Genomic DNA, 26,946 nt, shown 5'->3' with positions numbered 1-26,946 from the left:
CCCTTTCTTCTTGTTCATACATATACATTCAAGTGAATATATTTATACCCAGTGGTGTGTGGGTTGGTTGTTTTTTTTTTAATGTTTATCTTTTTTTGAGGGGGGGGGGTAGGGGCAGAGAGAGGGAGACTAAGGATCCGACATGGGCTCTGTACTGAGAGCAGAGAGCCCGATGTGGGGCTGGAATCCACAAACTGTGAGATTATGACCTGAGTTGAAGTCAGACGCTTACCTGACTGAGCCACCCAGGCACCCAGAACTGGTTGGTTTTTAACAAAAGGGAATCATAATGTGCACATTAGCCTACAATTTGCTTTTCATTTGACAGGATATTAGGATAACCATATATGTCACTATCTATACATCTAGGTAATTTTTCTTTAAAAATGTATGTGTGTGGTGCTGGCTTCGGCAGCACATATACTAAAATTGGAACAATGAAAATGTATGTGTGTGTATAAAGTACATAAGACACTCATAAACTTTGTTTACATAAGTGGGATATCCTATGTGCTGGGGAAATAGAATTGATACGTTTTTAATGACTTCCATACTCTCTCTCCATCTCTACCTACAGACCATCCCCTGACCTCCTTAGGTAACCATGGTTTACAATTGATGTACATGCTTTAATAAGCTTCCATGTGATTATATAATCATATGCAAACATATTTACATAGGTATTTTAAGCAGGCGTCCTTGTCAACCTCCCAAAAACAAAATCATCTTGTGTACACTCTGTGTACCTTCCTTTTCTGAAGCCACAAGATTGATGGAAATCCATGTAAATCAAATGCTAACCAATTCATGTCTTCATATTCCATGGTGTGGATGCAATATAATTTATTCAACATTACACTATCAGTGAAAGTTATTGCTCCCCACCCCCCACTTTAGGGACAATCTGAACATCTTGTAAGTGAGTCTAAGCTTGTTCCATTCACTGCCCAACAGGCCAGTAGGTTGAGAAACAAGATGTTGGGGTGTGAAAAGCAACTTTATTTAGAAATCCAGCAAATCAAAGAGATTGTGCACTATTGTCCTAAAGTACCACCTTAACTCGGCATGAAATTCAAGCCTCTTAGGTTAGGAAGAGGAGGAAGTGGCAGGTGACTAGCATCAAAAGTAGTTGACATCCATAGGTGCCTACAAGGGTCCAAGGGAAGTCATATAACTTGTTTGTCCTTAGTCAATTGATCTTTGCATACAGGAATCTGGTCCTGTCCTTACTGTAAACCTTAAATGCAGTGTTGTTATTTTTGTACATGCTTCTGCATCTGCTTGGGGAGATGGATTTCAGGTAAAGAACAGCCTTGCAGATCGTAGCTGTAAGCAAAATTCCTTTGATGGTTAACATATGTATGTACAAGACTAAACAGAAGTGTCTAACCTATAGGTCACAGCAGCAAAGGAGACAGAAGCCACTGTGGAGTCAGGCATAATAAGTTTTTCCCATTACAATCTTTCTGTGCATTCTATAATATTCTTACATATCAATCCTTTTTATAACATAGCTTCCTAGAAATGAAATTGGTGAGTGGAACTTCTCAACTTTTTTAGATGTTTATTTTGACTTTAATACACGTTTCCATACAGCTTCCATAGAATGTTTACCTACAATTAATTGACCATAGGTATGTGATTCTATTTCTAGATTCTTTCTGTTTCAGAGATCTATGTCTGTTCTTAAGTCACAGACACAACATGTTGATTAAGCATAGCTTTACAGTAAATCTTAAAATAAGTTAGTATCAGTCTTTCAAGTAGGATATTTTTCAAAACACTTTTGGGTATTCTGGCTTCTTTGCATCTTCAAGTAGATTTTAAAATCAGTTTGTCAATTTCTACCCCTCATTCCCAAAAGTCCTCTGAAAATTTTAATTGGAATTGCATTGAATCTATAGATCAATTTGGGAGAAATTGCTTCTTACACAATATTGTGACTACCAATCTGTGAACATAGCAATCTCACCATTTGTTGAAGTTGCCTTGAATTTTTCTCCGGAATGTTTTGTAGTTGTCAATGTATAGATATTCCACATATTTTGTTAATCCAATTTCATGTTTTTTGATGCTGTTATAAATGCTACAGTTTTTAATATCAATTGCTAGTCGTGCATTGCTAGTATGATTGATTTTTGTGTATCTTGTATATCCAGTGAGTTCTCTTCATTCTGACTGAAGGGAATATAAATGATTCCTGGTCCTGTGTGTGCTCTGAAAATTGTTTGTATTACAATTCCAGTAATTGCTCTTTCCTCAGAAGTTGTTTCACCCAGCCGACTGGTGGAGGTTCACCCTATACGTGCACACACTGTATTCAGTCAGAGACCCAAGCAAATCTCTATGCTGAAACTCTTTGTCTCACTCATACCTCTCTGCAGATTGTACCTTCCTTGACCTTCCCCAAATCTAGTCTGTCTGTCTCCTCAACTCAGAGAGATTGGTGGGATTTGTTTGGGTTCCTCCTCCCTGTTCCACAGTCTAGAAATTACCATCTGTTAGAAAGCTCGGCTGACGGTAGGACTCACCTCTTTGCCTTCTCTCAGGAATCACAGTGCTACACTGCCTATTATCCAATGTCTGACCATAGTCGTTTCCTATAATTAATCCTGCCTTTTAGTATTGATGGAAGGAGGATTATTCCCATATGGCCCAAAGAGGGAACTGTCCCCCTTTAATTTTTCATGTAATAAATGGTGTTGATAGTTTTACTGACATTAGATTCCTGGGAAAATCCCTACTTGGTCATAGTTTATTAATCTTTTGAAACAATGTTAAAATCTATTTTGTAATGTACTGTTTAGCACTTTCACATCTATTACTTAGGTGATATTAGCCTATAGTATTTTTTTAGTTATTGCATTATCTGTTAACTGTATTATTAAATTTTATTATTAAAGTTATGATGGCTTTATAAAGCAGATCAGGGAACATTCTGTATTTTTCTTTATATTATCTTGATAACATTGAAATTACTTGTTTTTAAAAAGTTAACTAGAACTCATCTGTGCAACCGTCCTATCCTTTTTAATGATAAATCTGAAATTACCTTTCAAATCTCTTTTCTGAAAATTGGTCTATGCAAGCTTTCCACTTTGAGAACATATTAACATCTTTTTTGAAGGTTCTTTTCTTTTGCTTTTTGCAATGTCATTCCATTCAAAACCAATAGAAACATAATAGTGTTAGCATGCTTACAATAGAATATTCAAACAGGAAATCTGTATACATTATCCTTTACAGCAACTTTACATGGTAGATTAACTGTTTAAAAGTGTTCTTTTTAAACTCCTCTGCTATCTTCATTCTTGGAATATTATGGTAGAAGGCCTATCTAGTACTATTCACAGGTATAAAATTACGACTGTGTAACTTACATAGAATCCATTAATTTAAGAGCTCAATTTAATATCTTTGACTCTTCAGTACGAGGAATATATGAGGAAGAAAAATCTATCTTGACATATTGACAAAAAGCCAAAGGTTCAATTTGCACAAAAATATTAAAGCTATCCAGGGGCGCCTGGGTGGCTCAGTCAGTTAAGCTTCCAACTTCAGCTCAGGTCATGATCTCCCGGTTTGTGAGTTTGAGGCCCGCATGGGGCTCTGTGCTGACAGCTCAGAGCCCGGAGCCTGCTTCAGATTCTGTGTCTCTCCCTCTCTCCGCCCCTCCCATGCTCATGCTCTGTTTCTCTGTCTCTCAATAATAAATAAACGTTAAAAAAATATATTAAAGGTATCCAATTCTGAGAATACCTACTCAGCTACCACAAAAGAAAGCTGATGCTACATTGATGCTGGATTTGAAGGACTAATTAAGTCAAAATATTTTTGACAGAAAAAGCATTCATTTCTTTTAGGTTTTATTTTATTTTTTAAATGTTTGTTTATTCATTTTGAGAGAGAAAGTGAGAGAGAGTGCACGCTTGTGCCTAAGTGGGGGGGGGGGGGGGGAGGGGGGCGGGGAGAGAGAGAGAATCCCAAGCCGGCTCTGCCCAACTCAGGGCTCAGTCTCACAGTTCATGAGATCATGACTTGAGCCAAAATCAAGAGTCAGCCGCTTAACCAACTGAGCCACCCAGGTGCCCCCATTTCCTTTAGGTTTTAAATTTTGTTGTCATAGAGTTTCACAGAGTATTTTCCCAGTGTTTGTTAATTGTGAGTTCTATCGTACTTTCCATTATATCAATAATTATATTTCCTTTGGCATGCCTCATAATGCCCATTTTATTTACTGTTGTGCGAAAAATAAAAGATGCTAAGTAACCCCTCCAACCAAAATATTCTGTTCCTACCTTTCCCATTTCTTCTCTTTCTCAAGTAATACCAGGGCCTCAGGGTACTTTTCCTTCCCCACTAGCTCCTTACCCTTACCATCTTAGGAGTCATTTGTTACTTAGTTTAAAATCTTTTCTGAAGTATTTTTCTCAGATGGAATATGTGAGTGCTACACTCTGTATATTCTTGCAAATATTCTTTAACCTAACAATCAAGTGATCTCTCGGGTGGCTATGAAATACTTAGGATGGTTTTTGTTTGTTTGTTTGTTTGTTTGTTCGTGTTTGTTTTTTGCTTTTAGTAGGCTGTGGGCTTTATTTCACTTGTATGTATGTATGTATGTATGTATGTATGTATGTATGTATGTGTGTATTTAAATTTATGTTCAAGTTAGTTAACATACAGTGTAGTCTTGGCTCCAGTGATTCATCTGTTACGTATGACACCCAGTGCTCACCCCAAAAAGTGCCCTCCTTAATGCCCATTGCCCATTTAACCCACCCTGGAAACCCTCCTCCAGCAACCCTGTTGTTCTCTGTATTAAGAGTCTCATATCATTTGCCTCCCTCTCTGTTTTTATCTTATTTTTCCTTCCCTTCCCCTATGTTCATCTGTTGAGTTTCTCAAATTCCATATATGATTGAGATCACATGATATCTGTCTTTCTCTGAATGACTTATTTTACTTAGCATAATACACTCTAGTTCCATCCATGTTGTAGCAAATGGCAAAATTTCATTCTTTTTCATTGCTGAGCACTATTCCATTCTGTATGTATATACACCACATCTTCTTTATCCATTCATCCATCAATGAACATTTGGGCTCTTTGCATACTTTGGCTATTGTTGATAACATTGCTATAAACATTGGGGTGCATGTGCCCCCTTCAAATCAACACTCATGTATCCTTTGGATAAATTCCTAGTAACGCAATTGCTGGGTCATAGGCTAGTTCTTTTATTTCACATTCTTGATGTCTTCAAGGCTGTACAGAGAAGTCCAGTGCCAATCTGATTATTTCTTCTTTATAATTAAGTTTTCTTTCTAGGAGCCTGTAAGATATTCTTTTTCCCTTGGAGTTCAAGAATTATGTCCATATATAGCTCGGTAATTTTTCATCAATGTCATCTATAATTCTAAAACCCTTTCAATCTGTAATCTCACATATTTTCTTTAATTCAGGACAATTACTTTTTCAATCATGATTTTCTTCCTCCATCTGTGCCTTTTCCTCCTTCTAGGAGTCCCATTATTCACACATCGGGCCTCCTGGATTTATCCTCCAACTCTCTTACCTTGATACCAGATTCATTAAACTTCCATCTTCCCAGATTCTCCTGTCTGCCCTTTCTACATTATTAGTAATTTATAGTTAGGAATACTACAGAATTTGAATATAGTAGTACTAAATGGGCAAAACACTCTTAATTTACTGTAATATTTGTGTAATTTGAAAGGCAATAGGATATCAATAAGAAATAAATATGGGAGGGGCGCCTGGGTGGCGCAGTCGGTTAAGCGGCCGACTTCAGCCAGGTCACGATCTCGCGGTCCGTGAGTTCGAGCCCCGCGTCAGGCTCTGGGCTGATGGCTCGGAGCCTGGAGCCTGTTTCCGATTCTGTGTCTCCCTCTCTCTCTGCCCCTCCCCCGTTCATGCTCTGTCTCTCTCTGTCCCAAAAATAAATAAAAAATGTTGAAAAAAAAAAAAAAAAAGAAAAAAGAAATAAATATGGGAGTTATTAAAGGATGGCACAAACATTACAAATATAAAATTAAATGTTAATGGGCTAAATTACCCCATGACTTTCCTCAGAATTTCTTCTGAAATAAAAACATCACTATTTAAATAGTGCAATTTTTACAAACCACCATCAGCAAGTCCTTAATCACAAAGTAAATACAGAGTATTTTATCTATGTGTCAAAGAATCTTAAATTGCCAAAGCCTATAATGAGCTCCTTTAATTGATTCCTCCCTTTACAACTAAGGACTGAGGGCTTTAGGAGAGAATGCAGGGAGAAGAGAGAGACTTCTTTCTTCTCTGAGTGCTCATTCTTTAGAATCAAAGAGATTATTGTGTCAAAAATCAAGCACTTTAGTCAAAAATTAAGTAGGAAAGCACCTAAATTTTTCATTGGAAAGCATTTGTTTTTGAAAAAAAATGGAAAAGCTGCTAGTACATTTTAAATGTGCTCAACCCATTACTAAAAAACATCATTTGGGTGAATACTTTAGTAAGTTTCAGAGTATAATAAGGCACTTTACACAAATGAGAACATCTGCAGTCACCCCAGGAATGATAAAATTACAGAGCTTTCAATCCTCATGCTTCAGGGCATGGGCTGATCACCAGCTGGAAGAGAGAAGATATTCCCTACAGTATTTCTATAATACCATCAATTATATTCAGATTTTTATTTCTTTTTAAACACAGCTCATTGGAGGACTTTAAAGTACATTATGGCCACATGAAGGGAAAATCTTCAAAAGTTTAGAAAATATTTGTAGAGAAATGAATTCAAGAAAAACAATAAACTCGCCGAGAAGGTAAACAGAATAGTATAGAAGCTAACAAAGATCATTTTGGGGGTGCCTGGGTGGCTCAGGTCATGATCTCATGGCTCCTGAAATCAAGCCCCACATCAGGCTCCTTTGCTGACAGCACAGAGCCTGCTTGGGATTCTCTCTCTCTCTCTCCCTCTCTCTCTGCCTCTCCCTCTTTCTCTGCTTCCCGCCCCCATCTGCCCCTCCCTCTCATGTGTGCTCTCTTTCAAATAAATAAACTTTAAAAAAATATCATTTTGGGTATTTCTTACACACAGAGCTTGACAGAGTGAGAACTCAGCAGTTTTTGAATGAATGAGCAAGGAAGCAAAATTACATGTGCCTGGATTCAAATCCCAGCCTCATCAATATTTGACCTTGAGTACTTTGTTTATCCTCAGATTATTCATCTTTAAAATGAAGACGATTATGCCCACCTCTTTTTATTATCACAGAGACTGAACTATGTAATCCATGTAAATAAATAAACCCACTTCCTGGAACAAAATGAACACTTAACAAATTACAGTCATTTTAACAGCTCTCCTGGGATTGGTTTAGCAAATTCCTGGCCAAATAGATCTAACAATTAAATCATCTCAATATATTGTGTAATAGCTCAATTCTTTGTGTATTGATTATATTATAAATCTGTATTTTATTGAGTCTCTGTGAAACCAACAGTGTATGACACTTCAGACATTTCCTGAAATTATCCTTTATTTTTAAAAAAATGTTTAAGTTTATTTATTTTAAGAGAAAGAAAGAGAGCACACACAGGAGAGGGAGGGACAGAGAAGGAGAGACAGAATCCCAAGCAGGTTCCGTGCCATCAGTGCACAGCCCAATGTGGGGTTTCAACTCACAAACCTTGAGATCATGACCTGAGCCAAGATCAAGAGTCTATTGCTTAACTGACTATGCCACCCAGGCACCCCAAATTATCCTTTATTTTTAACTTAGGATACGTTTTCTGCTAATAAGCAGACCTGTTAGATGGTGTCTTTGTCTTTTTGGGGTGCTAAAACAAAATACCACAGACTGGATAGCTTATAAATAATAGAAATGTATTTCTCACATTCTGGAGGCTGGGAATTACAAGATCAGGTGCCCACAGATTTGGCATCTGGCAAGATGCCATCATAGATGGTGGTCTTCTCATGGTAACCTCATGAGGCTGGAAGAGGGTAAGGGAGACTTCTTTGGCCACTTTTATAAGTGTACTAATCCCATTCATGAAGGTTCTGTTCTCATGACCTAATCAGTTCTCAAAAGCCCCACCTCCTAATACCATCACCTTGCAAGTTAGGATTTCAAGATATGAATTTTGGGGAGATACATTTAATCTATAGCAGATGGAATACTATGATAAGCAAAGTTCAAACTCATAAAAGGAGTAACAGCTGCTTGCCTTGAAATGTCCATAGCCTTGGCCCAAGGCCACTTTGACTTTCAGGCAAATGCATACAAAAGTCATGGAAAGGGTTGTAAATTATGAGTGGTACTGACACTCCTTTCTAACAGTTTCTTAATAATTAACTAGTGTTAGCAAATTCTTCTGGGACCCTTAAATTAGATAAATCCTGCAGATACAGATAATGTTCCAAGCCCACATGAAGAAACTGTATGTCTGTAAACAGGAGTACATATGCCTTTGGATGCTGTGAACTAAGCTAGTTAAAAACCAGATTAAAAATAAATCAAATGGTATTTGTGATTAGTGTAACTTTAAATAACAATGAGAACTCCCCACCCCCCACCCCCCCCCCCCCGCAAACAATAATCAAATGCTATTTTCATTGCAACTGAAGGTATTGGAAAGATAACCTAGTTTATTGGACTGTTTCTCCAAGGGCAGGATTATGGTCCATTTTTCACTGGGCAATAAAGTGCTTTTAAATTATAAACGTAGCTGCATATAATCAAGTTATCTTTTTTTGGAAGATGAAAAATGGAAGATTTCTTAAACCTTGGAATGAGTTTTTGCCATTTACTCAGCAAAAGGCAGCCATGTACTATTTCAAAAAGCGGCTATCTCAGAATGTCACTTGACTCAAAGATTTTTCTTTCTTTTTTTTTGGGGGGGGGGGGTTGCTGGGGAGGGTTCCTCCTCCTCCTACATTAATCAAATTAACAGTTCTGTGGGCAAGGGACAGGACCAGATATCTCCATCAATGTTTGGGGACAGGGAGAAGAAGGGGGCTTAATATTTGAGGACTAACACTAAAACTAACCCCCATCCCCTACCCGCACCCCTCCACCAGCACCCCCACGCACTTCACTGGAGGAAACAAGAAGAAACGGAAAGAACCCACCATTCTGAAGCTGTGGTAAAGGCTCAGGCCACGTGACACTGAATAATGCTGTTTGGATTCAAACACGGAGACTCCGCAGTGACACAGTGATTCATCTGCAGCTAGTTACTAAACTGTGGGCACTGAGAAATAGGCAACCCATACCTGCCTCAAACTGAGCCAAAGGTACTGCTGGCCTCGCGAAAGCACAACCAGGCGCTGAGAGCAGGGTGACAGCACAGCTTTGGAAGGCAGGGAGAGTGAGGAGAGGAGAGAGGCACGTTCGCACCCTAGGGTTCACACCACGGCTTGGGAAGCCTCTGGGCCGAGCCTGAATTTAAAGCGGGAAAGGTAGGGGGCAGAGGTTTTAACTAACATACTGAGCCTTTCAGTCTCACGGCAGCACTAAGAAATTAATATTATTAATCCCGTCTTAAAACCCAGGGACTGAGGGTGAAAGAAGCAAAGAAGCGCTTCCCAGGGCTCACGCCAGACGCCTGGGATGGGGTAGAGCCGGGGCCGGGCTGCACCGCGTTCCTGGAGGGGAGAAGAGCCCGGCTGCGGTACCGAAATCCAGGCCTGGGTGAGGCGCCAGCCCAGGCTGCCAGCAGCGGAAAGAGAAGGCGGGGAGGGTGGTCCTCGGTGTCGCGCGGCCCTAGCTGGTGGTAGGTCAGCGCGGACACCAGAGCTGGAAGCCAAACACAAGACAGTTGGCGAGAAGCGCCAGCCCCCTCCGCCAGCCTACTCGCTGCGGGGAGGGGTTTCTCACGCCCCCTGCTCCTGGGTGACTGCACCGGAGGTCGGAAGGAAGCGGGGCGAAGAATGAGTCATCCCGCCTAATTCCTCCTTCCCGGGCCCTCGCCTCCGCACGCCGGCCCCCTCCCGAGATCCTGCAGCCGGGAGCGAAGACTCGCTCATCCTCAGAGTCCGCTACGAAACCCCCCCTGGCCTGCAGAAGAGAGGAGAAGGACGGGGCGCGTGGCCAATGAGAGCTTCGCTCTCTCGCCGCTGTCCAATTTGGGCCGCTGTTTACAGGGCAGGGCGGGACTAGGAGGGGGCGGTCCGGGGCTGGCGCGCGGCGTCGCGGTTCTTTGGCTCACAGACAGAGTGGCTTGGAGAGAAAGCGCCTCCCCGGGAGTCGGTGCCCAGGCGACGCGGGAAGGCGCCACCACCACAGCCGCCGCTGGCCAAGGTGCTGGAGACGAGAGGCCGTCGGCCGCTTCACCAGCTCAGGCAACCGTTGCAGCCGCTGCTGCCTCGCTCCCAGCCCGGTCCTCATGGAAGAGATGGAAGAAGAGTTAAAATGCCCTGTGTGCGGGTCCTTCTATCGGGAGCCCATCATCCTGCCCTGCTCTCACAATTTATGTCAAGCGTGCGCCCGCAACATCCTGGTACAGACCCCGGAGTCTGAGTCCCCCCAGAGCCGTCGGGCCTCGGGCTCTGGGGTCTCCGACTATGACTATCTGGACCTGGACAAGATGAGCCTGTACAGCGAAGCAGACAGCGGCTATGGTTCCTACGGGGGCTTCGCCAGTGCCCCCACTACGCCGTGCCAGAAGTCCCCCAACGGCGTCCGCGTGTTCCCGCCGGCTATGCCGCCACCGGCCACCCATCTGTCACCGGCCTTGGCCCCGGTGCCCCGCAACTCCTGTATCACCTGTCCCCAGTGCCACCGCAGCCTCATACTGGATGACCGGGGGCTCCGCGGCTTCCCCAAGAACCGCGTCCTGGAAGGGGTGATTGACCGCTACCAACAGAGCAAAGCCGCAGCCCTCAAGTGCCAGCTCTGCGAGAAGGCGCCTAAGGAGGCCACCGTCATGTGCGAACAGTGCGATGTCTTCTACTGCGATCCGTGCCGCCTGCGCTGCCACCCGCCCCGAGGGCCCCTAGCCAAGCACCGCCTGGTGCCCCCGGCCCAGGGCCGCGTGAGCCGGCGGCTGAGCCCGCGCAAGGTATCCACCTGCACAGATCACGAGCTGGAGAACCACAGCATGTATTGCGTGCAGTGCAAGATGCCTGTGTGCTACCAGTGCTTGGAGGAGGGCAAACACTCCAGCCACGAAGTCAAAGCCCTGGGGGCCATGTGGAAACTGCACAAGGTGAGTCCTTAAAAAAAAAAAAAAAGAAAAGAAAAACCCACCCCTAACTCCCTGCGCCTCGGATCCTCCGGTTTTGCAGCAGACGGTCTCCTTTTTGCGCAAGTGCATCCCAGCGGGGGCGCAATGCAGGTCCTCCTATATTTGCTTCCCCCGTCTGGTGCACTGCAGAAGTGCAGGGGGACCTTAAACCGAGAGCTGGGGAGTTGAATATCCCTAGAGTTGTTGCGGGGATGCCTTAGAGCGGGTCTCCCCGGGGGCGCCGCCTAGCACAGGGCACCCCCTCTCCGCTGCGGAGGCGCAGCTTGTGGCCGCCGCCAGCTTGCTGGAAAGCGCGGCGTAACCCCGCCAGTGCCCGGGGCTGCCAGGAACGCTTCAGGGCAGATGAGGCTGCGGTCCACAGGGACCGGGTGGGGGCGGTGAGGCGGCGCGGAACGCGGAAAGGCTGGAGCTGCGGGATAGGCGGGCGCGGTGATTCGCGGCGGGGGCGGGGAGAACTCCGCGGGCGGAATACTGATGAGTCTGCGCTGCCCCAAACTTGGGAGTCTGCGCTGGAGCGGATGCAGGACCTGGTGCTTTGCTCCCAGGAGTGGGGAGTGTAGCAAGGGGAAAGAAAAATCCTGTGGTGGCTACGGCAACCAGGCTTGAGGGCTTCGGGCCCTGACCCTCCCCAGGCTAGGGACCTGGGGCTGAAGTAGCAGGACCAGAGGTTTCTGGGTGGTCTAGGCCTGAAAGCTGCGCAGGTGCGTCTCCCAGGGTACTCCGTGCTCCCAACCACCACGCATCCGTTGGTCCAGGATTCAACCCTTTTCCCCTTTCAGTAGTTGTCCTAGCAAGCTTTGAGGCACCTGTTACCATCGGATTTATCTTTCTGATCTCTTTTGATGGCGCCTCCACCAAAACTAGCTTCAAGAAGAGTGCCTTTAACAACATTAGGTCATGCCACTCCTCTGCTCAGAATCCTCCAAACGTCCATTTCTTAGACGGTCCCTGGAATGGCCCACCACGACCTGCTTGACCTGTTCACATTCGGTCTCATCGACCTTATTTCCTCCCACTCTTCCCCTCTGCTCCAGTTACACTGTCCCCTAACCAATACCAGACACCTTTCCTGCCCCTGGGCCTTTGCATTTGATGTTTCTTCAACCTGGGACAGCCTTACCCAAAACCCTGTAATGGAATGGCTCACTCTCTTCCCTCCTTAAGATTGTCGCTCACGTGTCACCTTTGCCAGACCCTTCTGGCCACAGTTGCCGCCACTCCTCTCAGCCACCACTAACTGGCATGCTGTATATTTTAATTATCCTGTTATTTTTGTATTTATTTATTGCTCCCCTCCTCACACACTAGAAAATAAGCTTCATGAGGAGAAAGATCTTGATAATGTTATGCCCACCCTGCTTAGAAGGAAGGGAACCACTCTTGAGGAGATGTGTATAAATTGCACTTTTAATTTTTTTAAGATTAAAAAAATGTTTGTTTATTTTGAGAGAGAGCAAGAGTGTGAGCAGGGAAGGTGCAGAGAGAGAGGGAGAGAGAGAATCTCAAGGAGGCTCCCTGCTGTCAGTACAGAGTTGGACTTGGGGCTCAATTCCAGGAACCTTGAGATCATGATCTGCCCTGAAATCAAGCGTTGGTAGCTTAACTCACTGAGCCACCCAGGTGCCCCATTCTAATTTTAAATAATTCACTTTGTTGGAGATGCAAAGGGTAAGACAGGAGTTCAGGATTGTTGTAAGGAGATTTTCTTCACATCATTGAGTTGCAAGCCCAAGGATCAGGCAGGGCAGTAAAGTTGGTGCTCAGGCCTCCTCTGTGCCCCACTAAGGATTTCCCAGCATTGCTTGGAGACCAGAAAGACTAGCCTTTGAGAGAAACGATGGGGTTAAGGCTGGAACATTGATATTTTATTTACAACAAGAAAAGAAATAAGGTATCACTGTTTTCAGCCATCAGGGAGGTTTTCTCAATTCAGTATTAGTTGAATGTGACCTGTGTTTACAGTCATTTGTGTTCTCACATGTAACCTATTACATCTTATGTGTACTGATGAAAATCTGAATCAGCACAAATCTGAGCCCTACTAGGCACATGCCACTATTTTGAAGACACTTCAATTTAAAATTGTTAACGATACTTAATTTTGAAAGTTTTCAAAACTTTAGTTTGCCGCCAATCTTTTCTTCATGTTATGATTTCACTCTTAAACTGCTAACTACAGCCTCTTTTAAATTACCCTTCAAAACTACCCTTGGAACTAAGAAATTAATCGCCCTGTCTGAAAAAAGAACTTAGAGTCACAGGCTAATTAGGATGGTCAAACCACAGCATTATTTTTCTGTGACGGAGAGCCTATATACTTTATCCATTAAGACCAAAAGCAACCTTTCATCTTTGTCAAACCCTGTGTAGATTTGAAATGTTAAATCATTCGTTTTATGAGAAATGGAATTTGTGAGTAGACACTGGTGTGGACTGAGTTGAAATTTGGATGTCTGTTAAAAAACCAATAATGTCAAAGACCTTGAGACATAAGCAGGCTAGAAAAGGAAGGTTAGTTCATTGCGGGGGGGAGGGGGGCAGGGAGAACATTTCTTCTCTGATCTATTGCACATTTTTTCCAAAATAGTGAATATGTATAATTTTTGTTCAGTCAACATCAGGATCATTAAACTGCCAAAAATAAATAAATAAATAAGGCACAAAGATGACAGATTTTAACATTTGCTTATCATCTTAGATGAACAACAAGCATTACTCGCCCATCTTATCTTCTTAATAAAGTAATTAATGTGTTAATACTAAATTTTCCCATATAGTCTCTTTATGCTCTGTTTCCACAAAAGCTCATAGGCCAGAATTTCTATGCCCTTCAAAACAATGGAAAGCAAAGAATTACATTAAGTAGTTTTCCCAAAGTTAGGCAAGTAGTTATCAACACAGGTTATTACTAGACCCGAAAGTTTTCATTAATGTTCTACTGTATTAGTTAGTCATTTCTAGTGATTAAAACTCTATGAATAAGTATTTCCCTCAAGGACTAAATCATCATCTTACACATTAAGACAAAATGGCTGAAGTTTATTTTTAGAGGCTTTAAAAACAACTGGTTGAATCTCATTAGTTGTCAATTGATCAAATTAAAATACTTCTCACATGTGTATGGCCTTCAAAATCCATGAAAAATAATACTGCCTTATAAGAAAAATGTCTGGTAACAATTTATATTTAGTACCAGCATTTGCTATGTTATTTTACCCAAGTTAGGCTGGTATGAAGAATTGCTACACAAAAAAATAATTTTGTAGAGACTTTCAAATAGGCAATTGGAACCACTGTTACTGCTTTGTATTTTTAGCAATTCACATTTCTAAATCTAACATCCTCCTTGAATTCTTGGTATATTTTATCAATCACTGAATCAGTAATATATTTGTAACTGTTCTTTTGTATTTGTGCAGTTGAGCAAGGATTTTCTTTTCCTTTCTATACTATCTACTCTGAATCTTGTTTCAAATGTTATTTTTCTCTTACCTTCTTTTTTTTAATGAAAATTTGCAATTTAGGCTACATTTTAAAATAAACTGTCAGTGCTTTGATTTTCAAACTATTCTGGAAAACAAATATCTGCTTTTTAGTATGTTGGCATCTCATCAAATATGTGTGTAGCAAAGCGTGTCATTTAATATAACTAAAATGATATTCAGTTAACTATAAGCAGTAAACACAGTATAATCTAGATGTTCCTATGGTAAATATAATAGGTAGCAGATATTCATGTTTTTTATAGTTTTAGAATTTACTTCTAGGACAATCAGAACATTCTGTGCACAGTGTTACAGATATTGAGGAGAATGTATCAGAGAAGCCAGTTGTTCTTTGTACCAAGGCATAATAGAAATAGCTAGATGACAAGAGATCCCATTCCAGACCTGATGCTGCCACTTACTTGCCAAGAGCTTGAAGCAAGTCTTACAACTTCTATGCTTCCTACCCACAAAACTATACTTGTGGAAATATTTTGAAAAACTAATTTAAATGTTTATTCATTTCAGTTTGGCACAAGAGAAAGTTTTGTGTAAAACAGAAGTTACTGTCTCACTAGTCAACAATTATTGCATAAAAATCTCATGCCCTGATTTTGGAGACTTTGCTCGCTCCTTTCAGAGCACAGGATGCAGTAAAAGGCTCCTCTTGAGGGTAGCCTGAAAGACTGAGCCAAACCCTCATGGGTGGTGGTGGGGGGGGGGGGGGGGCGGTTCAGAGAATACTCAGTTGAATTAAACTCAAGGAATGAAAACACTACACAAAGATTTATGTATATAGTAAACAAAGGGATTTTATTTTTCAATAACAAAGCTAAAATGATAATAGGACTCCGTTGTTTCAGATTCTCCAGTGAAGATAGTGTTATCACTCTGAAGTAGCAGAAATTGTTCTTCCTGTATATACCATGAAACAATGCTATTAATTGAAATTTCAGGTTAAGTCGCAGTTTGCATAAAGTAAGAGAAAACTATCATAGCTATCTGTTATTGACTAATAATAATACACAGTCAAAAATTATCCTTACTTTCAGTGCAGTAAATTCTCTCATCTAAGCATTTCTCAAAGTGTGTGCATGCATACAACTCAACCTTGGCACAGGGGAAGAAAGAACCCATTACATGGTAAAAAGAACAAAATCGTTCTAAATAATATCATTGTTATCAATTTTATCAGGGACTCTTGGTTATAAGGAACAGAACACCCACTTAAGTGATCTCAGAGGATTTCATGGGTATGAAACAAAATCAAGTTTCAAGGAGGACAAACTGAAAAACTAGAAACTAAGTTTATTCTCTGTATCAGTCAGGTTAGACTAAGTTATGCTACAGTAACCATTTCCTAATTTCCGTGAATTATAACAGAAGTATATAATTTCTTACCTCAGTGCCCACTGAGAATCAGCTGTGGCCCTTCTCCACATCTTCTTATTCTTGAACTTCAGCTGAGACAGCATGTTTGGAACATGCCAACCTTACCATAGAGGGAAGACAGCAAAGCAGAACTACTCAATAGCACCTGAAGTTTCTACTCAGATGTGGCGTTTCTCCTCTGCTTATATTCCATTGGCTAAAACAAGTCATGTGGCCATGCCTGATGTCCCTGCTGCGGGCAATACACTCTTCCAACAGAAAGAGGCATCAGAAAAGGACCCTATAGAGGGGGGCAGAGGATATTTTGGACAAATAATAAAATCTGCCACATGCTCAACTCCCTCATTCTGTCTCTTACAGTGGTCCTCTTTGGCCTGAACAAGGCCTGACAAGAGTCCTCCAGCCACAACTCAGAATGACATTTCAGTGCAAGTGTTCACTGTCATCTGGATAGAGTCTCTGTCTCTTTCCATTTTCAAGTTTAGAGAAAGAATCTGATTAGCTCAACTTGAGTGAGGTATTTCCTGATGGTGCTCCAGGTCATGACCCCACCCCTTTGGTGAGGTGGATGCAGAAGACTAGAGTGAGGCACTCACCTTACGTGCAAAATTTAAGGGGGCACCAAACCTCAGTAATTCGGGGGTGCCTGGGTGGCTCAGTCAGTTAAGCGTCCAACTTCGGCTCAGGTCATGATCTCGCGGTCCGTGATTTCGAGCCCCGCATCGGGCTCTGCGCTGACAGCTCAGAGCCTGGAGCCTGCTTCGGATTCTGTGTCTCCCTCTCTTTCTGCCCCTCCCCTGCTCATGCTGTCTCTCTCTCCATCTCAAAAATAAATAAACATTTAAAAAATTTCAAACACTCAGTAATCAAGATACAAAATATTATAATGCAATATCTTAAACAATAAAAATTAATGCAAAAAAATCCATGATGGACAACATATCAACATTTTAAATAAAGACAAAGTCGGGGGGGCACCTGGGTGGCTCAGTTGGTTGAGCGTCCAACTTCGGCTCAGGTTATGATCTCACGGTTATGATCTCACGGTTTGCGGGTTTGAGGCCTGCATCAGGCTCTGTGCTGACAGCTCATAGCCTGGAGCCTGCTTCAGATCCTGTGTCTCCCTCGCTCTCTGCCCCTCCCCCACTCACACTCTGTCTCTCTCTCAAAGCCAAATAAACGTTTTAAAACATTTTAAAAAAATAAAGGCAAGGTCAGTAACAGTGCCATGTTGAGCCATATTGGAGCCTGTGTCAAAAGGAAATATCAGTAGTATTGGTCCTCTCTTTGTTTAATATTTTGACCTTTTGTTCTTCATAGATTCTTTGCATTAATTTTATTTTTAAAAAATACTGCATTAAAATAGTATTAATGTTGATGACTGAGGTTTTTGGCACTCCCTTAAATTCTACACTGGAGGCGAGTGCCTCAACTCCCCATCCCCCCTCCCCACCCCCAGTCCCAGCCCTGATGGACAGAGGAAAGCTCCAGGCAGAAGGCCTTTGAGAGCAGCAGGGGCAGGGAGGCACTGACTAGTACCTCTTGTGCAGTCTGAGAGGAAACCCTTCTGGGTGCAGAAGAAAGCCCCTTTGCTCTCCTTGGACCTTCCGCATTCTAGCTGCAGCACTAATCTCTTGAGCTGCTTTGAAGGTGAAGCAAGAGTTGATGATGATGAAAAAGAAGACAGAGAAGTATAGCGAACACCGCAGCTGTAGCTCGCTGCTTCCTCTCCCCAGCAGCGTTCCACCACCAAAGTGATGTGTGTTGTTATTACTATTATATGTTATGGTGAATGGGGCCACATCAGAGCAAAGCAGTTTCTGACTTGACTTATGTATGAGCGGAGGAAGGAGCACAGAAGGTGCCAAAGCATGATTTTGTACTAACTTTGGGTACCTCTTTTAAAGTATGTAGTTGGGTTGGGAGTGGGAGAAAATTAAATTCATATAGTTTCATGTCAATAATTGCAGCTACTTCATAGAAGGAAAAAAGAGCTTTAGTAACCATGGAGTTCAGTGTTTTGTGTTTTTTGTCTTTTGGCCTCATAACGGCAGTATTCTTCTTGCCCTAGTTAAATGCTTCCCTCACCACCAGTTCCTACCGCTGCCCAGTGCCTGCGATTCTGGTGGGGTTGCCAATCCAACGCCCTGCCTTACCTGGCCAGATGGGAGGGCATGTGACATAGGCCTGGCCAGTCATGACACCCTATCCCTTTGGCCCAAGTGATTCATTTAAAAGATTAGCACATGTCCCAAGCCAGTCCAATCAGCGTCCTTTCTGAGGTTTGTATCTACTGAGTCAGGGACAGAGAGCCTTGCTCTTCTCTGGGCTTGTTAATATTATTCAGCTAGAATAATAAAAGCCAGAAGCTGTCTATATCCATGCCTCTTCCACCTACCCCATAAGTAGAAGAAAATAAGGCAACCCACAGAAATACAGAGCTGAGAAATGGAGAGTGAATTCAGAGAACAGTATTTGAGCTTCTGGAACCTGTCATGACTGAGGAGGCCAGCTAACCCCTCTTGCCTTTTGAGTTACTGAGCCAAGAGACCTCCCTCCTTTTTTGCGTTAGCTAGTTTGTGTCAGTTTTCAGCCACTTTCAACTGAGAAGTCCTAACTTATAAAAACAAATTAACACATGTGAACATTTGTGTTTGAAGATACTAATTCTTATTCATTCTAGATATTGTCTCTAGAATATTATATTCTGATGCCAAAAATACAAACAAATACAAATATACAAATGGAAAGCACTTTTGATTTAATGAAGCAGGAATCATGTGATATTTAATCTAACACTGTCTACCCATTCGCTGCTGTGTAGTCTGTACTAGTCTATTGGCTGTTTTCCTCTATTCTTATTGAGGGGTTTCTTACAAAGAAGCGTAAGGAAATTTCCTTTTTACCAACTTTAAATTACTTGGTGTATGTGGTGATGATACTGTCAAGGGCAACAGGCTGGACAGGGAGATTCTGAAATCAATAATCAATTTTATTTTTTTTCCAAAGTCAAGAAACCTCTGAAAACATACATGTTGCTTTGACCCGTTCTCTAGGTCAGAGTTTCTCAAACTGCGTTCCCTCAAAGTTTCTGTGATTAAATAATTTTGAGACACTCCACTCTACATGTGCTCCAGATGGTCCACATTGTACATTATTATAACAATGTACTGACCCATTTGGCAGCAAAAAAAACCCTGCTTGATTTAATCTAGAAATTTCTAAACTTATTTGTCTTTGGAAACTTTATTTTTTCATTTTTTTCCAGCCTTATTGTGATACTATTGACATATAGCCTATGGAAGTTAAAGGTGTGCAAAGTGATGATTTGATGCATGTATATATTGTGAAATGATTGCCACAACAAGGTTTGTTAGCACACCCATCTGCTCACACAAGTGCCTTTTGTATGTGTGTGGCGATAACTTTTAAGAATTACACTCTGGGGGTGCCTCGGCTCAGTCAGTTAGGTATCCAACTCCTAGTTTCGCTCAGGTCATGATCTCACGGTTCATGGGTTCAAGCCCCACATTGGGTTCTATGCTGACAGCATGGATCTTGCTTGGGATTCTCTCTCTCTCCCCTTCTCTTTCTCTGTCTCTCTCTCTCTCTCACTCTCTCTAAATAAACATTAAAAAAAAAAAGATTTACACTCTCAGCTTTCAAGTATATAATACTGTATTGTAAATTATAGTCATCATATTATATTAGATCCCTAGAACGTATTCATGTTATAGCTGGAAATTTGTACCCTTTGACTAACATCTGTCCATTTACCCAACCCCCAACTCTTGACAACCACCATTCTGTTCTCTATTTCTTTGGGTTCAGCTTTTTTAAATTCCACATATAAGTGAGAACATAGAGTATTTGTCTTTCTCTGGCTTATAACCTCTAAGGTCCATCCATGTTGTTGCCAAAGGCAGACTTTCCTTTTTTTTGGCTGAATAATAGTCCTCTGTGTACATATACCACATTTTCTTTATCCATTCATCTGTTGATGGACACTTAAGTTGTAGAACCTCTTTTTTAGTGCCAAACAAGTTTGGGAAACACTGTTCTAGACAATGATAAGCCAGTAGCAAAGTAAGTTTCTTGTGTATGCAGAGTAGACTACTCTAAATCTCTAGTCTATGGTTAACTGTTCCAAATAAGACTATCCTTAAACCATATATTGATTTTTTTTTTTTTAGAGAGAGAGAGAGAGAGAGCAAGCACACAATCAGGGGAGGGGCAGAGGAAGAGGGAGAAAAAATCTTAAGCAGGCTCCATGCCTAGTGCAGAGCCTGACACAGCACTTGATCTCATAGCCGTGAGATCATGACCTGAGCCAAAATCAAGAGACAGACACTTAACCAACTGAGCCACCCAGGCGCCCCTTGTATTAATTCTTAAAACATGTATTAAAAATTAAATTTGGGGTGCCTGGGTGGCTCAGTGGATTAAGCAGCCAACTCTTGATTTTGGCTCAGGTCATGATCTCACAGTTCATAAGTTCAAACCCCCCATCTGGCTCTATGCTGACAGTGCAGAGCCTGCTTGAGATTCTCCCTCTCTATCCCTCAAAATAAATAAATGAACATTTAAAAAGTTAAATTTATGTTATTTTTTTATTTTTAAAATTATTTTTAATGTTTATTTATTTTTGAGAGAGAGAGAGAGAGAATTGAGCAGGGGAGGGGCAGAGAGAGAGGGAGACACAGAATCTGAAGCAGGCTCCAGGCTCTGAACTGTCAGCATAGAGCCTGATGCATGGCTTGAACTCAACGGACTGTAAGATCATGACCTGAGCCGAAGTCGACTGCTTAACCAACTGAGCCACCCAGGCACCCCTATGTTATTCTTTAAATATTAAAGTTAAAGATAGAGGTAAAAGCAATTCATGTAAATTTTATAGTATTTATATACATATGTTCAGTATATGTTGCTTTCCTTTGTATTGTAAATAACTGAAAAATTATTTTAGGCATCAGTAATACTAATGTAATATAACTAGAAATAATGGCTTTGATCCACTTTGACTATTTTTAGGCATTGTGTACATGATGCCAAGTGACTTATTTGACTGAGTTTGTCATTAAATTGTGGTAGACATAAATAGATTGTTTTAAAGTACTTATGATAAAGCAAAAAACGATAATTAAAAGTTTAAACTCTAAAGTTGCTTCTGTGACAGCATGTCACAACAATTTATGAAAGTTAAAAGAGCAGTGCTTGACTGTTATATTCTAGGCTTTGCTAATATTTTCAAAATGACATTTGGAGTCAATTTGTAACCTTGGAAGAAGAGTTAGCTATAAAATGGCCCCCAGCAGTGTACCTATATTATTAGAGACCATCTAGGCTTTGTCAGCAGTGTGTCTAATTAATCCCAAAAGACATCTCAAAACCAAAAACACTTCCCTGCGGTGTTCTCACAGCAGTTTTTATCCCAACCCCAAACTGGACCCTTGTCTGAAACTCAGAGTGAGATTATTCAGAAAAACCCAAGCAGAATACACAGAATGCACTTGACACATCGTCAGGGAAATCATCACAATTTCACTTCACTTTTGTTCAGCCCTGGCGTTGTCATCTTGTTAACAGTGACGGCTTATGGTGCAGCATTTTGGCCACGGATCCAGCCATACTCCCATCTGCCTAAGTTACCTCTTCCTTCTTGACCCGCATGGTCTTCCAGTTTCCCCACAGAGCCGTCTCCCAGTCCAGCAGCCCTGCCCTCCGGCATTTTTTAAAACTCAACCTTCAAACCAGCTGAGCTGGCCCTGACCTTCCCACCAGCCCCCACCCACCAGCCAGCCGGAAGCTCAGTGCTGCTCTCATTCCACCAGAGTCACCCCTGCACCTGCGCCACTCCCACCCCAGCTGGGTTTAATTACACTTTTTTTTCCTCAACTGTAGAGTTTTTTTCTTCATTTTTACTGACTCATTTTAAGATGAAAAAGCAAGAAAACTTGTCTTGAGTTTCTAATCATGAATAAATAAGCATCACCGACTCTTCTCTCTTCCTCAACCTGCCTGTCTCTAGAGACTCATCTACTCCATGGTCTCACCTCTCACTTGCACCTGAATGTCTGAACCAGCCATCAGTCTCATTCCCTTTCCCAATGTGTTCCCAAACTCTCTTCTATCTTCTTTCCACGCCCCTCCACAGCTCCCATCTCTGTGTTCCAACACTGAGCATCCCCCAATGTATTATAATTGCATATGTTAGAATCTTCCACTGGACCCTACTAACTCAAAGTCTCAAAGTTTCTTAATATGCCCTTGTTTCCTCCATTAATGCACTTAGTAGATATTTGAAAAGGTTTAATGAAGAAAAGAGTCAATTAACAGATGAATGATTAGCAAATATTCCAATATTTTAAGTTTTTCATATTAGTCTGACAATAATTAAATTTGAAAACCTTCTATTTTATACTTTTGTTTAAAATTTACTGAGCACTTACTACATGACAGGAACTGTTCTAAGCCATGTCCAAGCACTTTCTCACTTAATCTTCAGAATTCACACATCTTCCTATGAGAAAACTGGGGCACAGAAAGATTATAAAGTTGTACCAGCTGTAAGTGGCAGGGCCAGGGTTTGAATCCAAGCTGTCTGACTTCAGAGCTCATGTACTTAACTGCTATCTGTCCTGCCCTCTGATAATCACAGGAAACACATGTCCTATAAAGCACTGTTTTATGATGCTGCAAATTACAATGGCATAAACAAATAACTGAATTCCTTTAGTTCTCATGTATGAAAATTACTGAGCAATTAAGTCATTTGTCTCCTAAGTTTCCTGGTGATAAAGTATATTTAAAAAGAAAAATATGGGGCAGAGAGAAAGGAAAGACAAATATGTTGAGTATTCCATAGACCAGACCATCGGAGGTGCACTGGGTAGGCCAGATTACCCTGGGAGGGCTCTGTCCCGCCTCCTTGTCCGAACCAATCAAGCAACAGGCAGGCAGTGGGGTTCTATCAGCTCAGTCACTGATTCATTGTCCTCTTATAACAAAATAATCATCTTAAAATTTTTATAGACAGAAATAACATAAAAGATTAAGTTGAGTTTTTTTGGCATTTTAAGTATCTTTATTTCTGCAGCTCTAAAACATTTACAAGTCTATCTTGGAAAACACAAAACTATGCTTAAACCCATAAGCGGGTGTCTGCTCTGTTTTCTTGGACCTTTTGCTGAGGTGGTTAAAAGAAAATACATACATTCCTTTTCGAGAATATACACCTGGCCTGCCTTTTCCATAAGTATGAAAAGGAATATATGAATTGGAAAAGCCTATTGTTTAAGAATGGGTTTAAGCACTGCCAAATAAAATTTATTTTTTATAAGACTTGCATAGAGCCAGAACTGTGCATTTTATACTAATAGCTCTGGTCAAAGAAGAAACTGTTCCTTAAAGAATTAGCTTCAGAAGTAGAATGCTTAACATTGTTCTTTGGTGTGGGAATAGCCACCTTCTGTCATTAGCCAGTACACATAGATGGTTAATTCTCATTGACTGCTGATTTATTCGTGTGAAGCTGCCTTTCCAGCCAGATAGCATCAATTCAGCTTTATTGAGATTTTTGTTCACCCTCTCTTTACTCTTACTTTGCTTGCAGCTTGCATTTTAAGAAGCAACTGTTTGACACCAAATACTACTCTCTCCCGTGCTCCAGGAAAAGCCCGGGACAGGGCCATGCTGCTCTGACCTATGCTGTATGCCAGTCTAAGACATTATCTAATCTCTGAAAAAGCAGGTTGCAGAGAGAAGTAAATGTGAATATGGGGGGATTAAACAGTTTCTTCCTAAGGCAGGTCTTCTTAATGGGCTTTTTGATTCTGTAGGGAGAAAATGCTTGGAAGGTCAAAAATATGCAGGCTCAACTGTAATTACAGCTCACCCAAAGCCAAAGGAAAATAACTCTATATTCTATCCTTTTTTGCTGCCTCTACTTTAATTTCTGTTCATCACTACAAAAAGCCAACAAGTGATTTTACTATACATATATGTGGTACATTTACATGGTATTCCTGATGATGTTTATGCCATCACCTGGACACAGGTTCATGATAAAATGGGTAACTTGATAAAATGGTGTTGCCTGTGCCATCCTCACCCCTACATCTATGAAATGGTATCCCAAGAGCATTAGTCACAAAAAATCAAATGTAAAGTTGGACTCCCATCCAATCTAATAAATCTTACATGGTGCGAATAAATCTGTGGTGCTTTTAACAAGCAGACGTTATTGATTTCATTGACCATCAATCATCTGGCCAGACTTAGCAAGGAAATATAAATAGCTTCCAACACACAGCTCAATACAGTGTGAAGAAGCTTGATGTTTACATTCAACTCATGTTATCTGGCTACCTTCTGCCATTAAGGAAGCAAATCTTCTAGTAGTGGAATGAAAATATTGCTCAGCATTAAATAAAATTTTCTCTAACTTTCTATTTTGAGAGACAAGAAATATGGAATACAGAAACTTGGACAAGCACTGAATTTCCAGGCTGGCTTCAATAAGCATAATAAGCAAGGGCACCTAGGGTAACTACCCTTCTGTTACAGTTCAAAACTGTCACCTTTCTACCTAGACTTAGGTAGAATCCATGTGCATGAGGAGGACGTAGATTTCTGATTGCTCTGGTTATCTCATAGAAACTTAACAGAATACCATAGGGGAAGGGAAGGGGAAAAATAATTTCAAACAAAGAGGGAGGCAAACCATAAGAGACTCTTATACAGAGAACAAGCTAAGGGTTGATGGGGGGGCAGGGGAGGGAAGAAATGGGTGATGGGCACTTATTGGGATGAGCACTGAGTGTTGTATATAAGTGATGAATCACAGGAATTTACCCACAAAACCAAGAGCACAGTGTATATGCTGTATGTTAGCTAACTTAACAATAAATTGTGTATAAAAAATGTTGTAGAAAAGTTTGAATTCATAGTGAAGTCCAGTTATGTAGATCTAAAACATACTAGTAAATATTGGTGTTGGTTGGCAAATCAACACATAAATATTTTACATTAAAAAATACATGAAACCAAAGAGAAAGTCCATGCTTCTAGCATTGACAATATCCTTGATTGTTGATTTCCAAAGAGGCTGTACCATCTTACATTCCTACCAGCAATATATAAGGGATCCAATTTCTCCATATTTTCACCAACACTTTTTGTTTAGAGCCATCCTAGTGGTTGCAAAAGGATATCTCATGTGGTCTTGATTTGCAGTTCTCTAATGACTGGTGATATTAAACATCTTTTCATGTGCTCATTGGCTGTTTTTCTATCTTTTGTAGAGAAATGTCTATTCAAATCCTTTGCCATTTTTATTTGGGTTATTTCTCCCTTATTGTTGAGTTGTAAGAGAGCTTTTATATATTCTGGACACTTATTCACTCATTTAAAATGGAAGGGACAGCGATGTGAGCCTCTCTTCTCTCAAAGACACAGAAAGTAAAAAGCAGACACAGCACTGAGTATGAGGAAAAACTTGTCAAGACTGTGGCCCACCAGGACCTGCTGCTAATTTCTTGCCCAATAACCTCTATCAGCCAATTCTGGTAGAGCTTACCTGAGCTCTGCCTCAGAATTGGCTCCAGACGAATAGGAAACATGGAAAAGTAGTAGGAGGAAATAATTTGGTTATCAAGGTACCTAGATATGGTGGCCGTACCTCCTCCTCAACTTGAGTTACACTTGTGCCAACTTTGGTGGTGATATTCACTCATATATTATTAAGTTTCAGTGGTACTATGTTTTCTGTTACTTATAGGTTATCAACATGGTATTAAAAAAATTACCATCACCTTAGGGTGTCAAGATGGTGGATTCTTCCCCTCTATTTGAGAGTTATGAGTTGATAGAATTGGGACACTAGATGTTTGAGATCACTTTCTAACCCCCTCCAAAATCAAAGGAGTAAATCCCAGAACACTTCAGTAAATTACCAAAATCACACAGCATGTATTATCAAAAACAAAACAAGAAAACAAAACAAAAACAAAAAATGTTGATTTCTTAGAACTTATATTAAGAATTCTGAACATCCCAGGACCCGTTTTCAGTTGCTTCTGTGTGTGTGTGTGTGTGTGTGTGTGTTCAGTGAAGGTCAATGAAAACACCTATTTTCTTTTAGAGGTTCTCCTGTGCCCCCAGATAACTATAATCACGGTTTTCTATACTGCATGATCACAACTATCAAAGTTTATCTTAACTGTGTTGTTCTCTCTTTAAGGGGAAATTGTATATCTCTATACTATTGAATTAATGTTCCTTCCTTATAAATAAGATATATATTTTTTAATACTGGCCCTCAATAGACAGTGCCTTTGCTCAAAGGATCAATCCAATGGAGGAGTTTCAGCATAAAAACTGGAAAGGGAAGAATTTATAGAAAATAAGCTTTGTTTTGTCCCTTACACACAGAGAACTGAAGCATTACAGCATGGCTGTCCCCTTGGATTGGTTGTCTGATTGGGTACTGCCCTAGCCAAAAGCACAAAAGAAGTTTATAGGATGAAGCAAAAGAGAGTCTCCTGTTGCTCTTCTCTCCAGCTCCAGTACACTACTTGACAACTCTGTTGGCACCTTACTGACCACCAGTGCTCTCTATTTCTCCCCTCCCCTCCCACAGTGGTCTCCTGTGAATCTTCTGGTTTCTGCCTACCTGTCTGAAAGCCCAGCTTTGGTTCCAACGTATGTGCCTTTGTTTGGTCATCGCCATGCCTTGCTCTGACCTCTGTGTATCCGTTCTCTTCACCCAACCCTAGCTAGACTCTTGACGAGCAACTTCTGGGAGTGTCT

At 41.2% G+C, this 26,946-nt stretch overlaps 1 protein-coding gene across 10 annotated transcripts in view; it reads left to right on the top strand.

The window, feature by feature from the left end:
- The first annotated feature begins 9,976 nt into the window (after positions 1 to 9,976).
- TRIM9 (tripartite motif containing 9) overlaps positions 9,977 to 26,946 on the top strand; it is a 111,415-nt gene continuing 94,445 nt past the window's right edge. For 2 of the 10 annotated variants that reach the window (XM_060619830.3, XM_060619826.3), the window contains exon 1: positions 9,988 to 11,221. In XM_060619830.3, the coding sequence (XP_060475813.1) occupies positions 10,400 to 11,221 (822 nt within the window). In that variant the 5' untranslated portion in view covers positions 9,988 to 10,399. Of the gene's footprint in view, positions 11,222 to 26,946 lie in introns of all 10 variants that reach the window. The other 8 variants (XM_060619822.3, XM_060619823.3, XM_060619825.3 and 5 more) reach the window with 8 other exon arrangements.

Source organism: Panthera onca, chromosome B3, assembly GCF_046562875.1.
Source record: "Panthera onca isolate mPanOnc1 chromosome B3, mPanOnc1 haplotype 2, whole genome shotgun sequence".
Lineage (NCBI taxonomy): Eukaryota > Metazoa > Chordata > Mammalia > Carnivora > Felidae > Panthera > Panthera onca.
The sequence above is the reverse complement of the archived record's forward strand: the minus strand, read 5'-3'. Positions and strand labels throughout refer to the sequence as shown.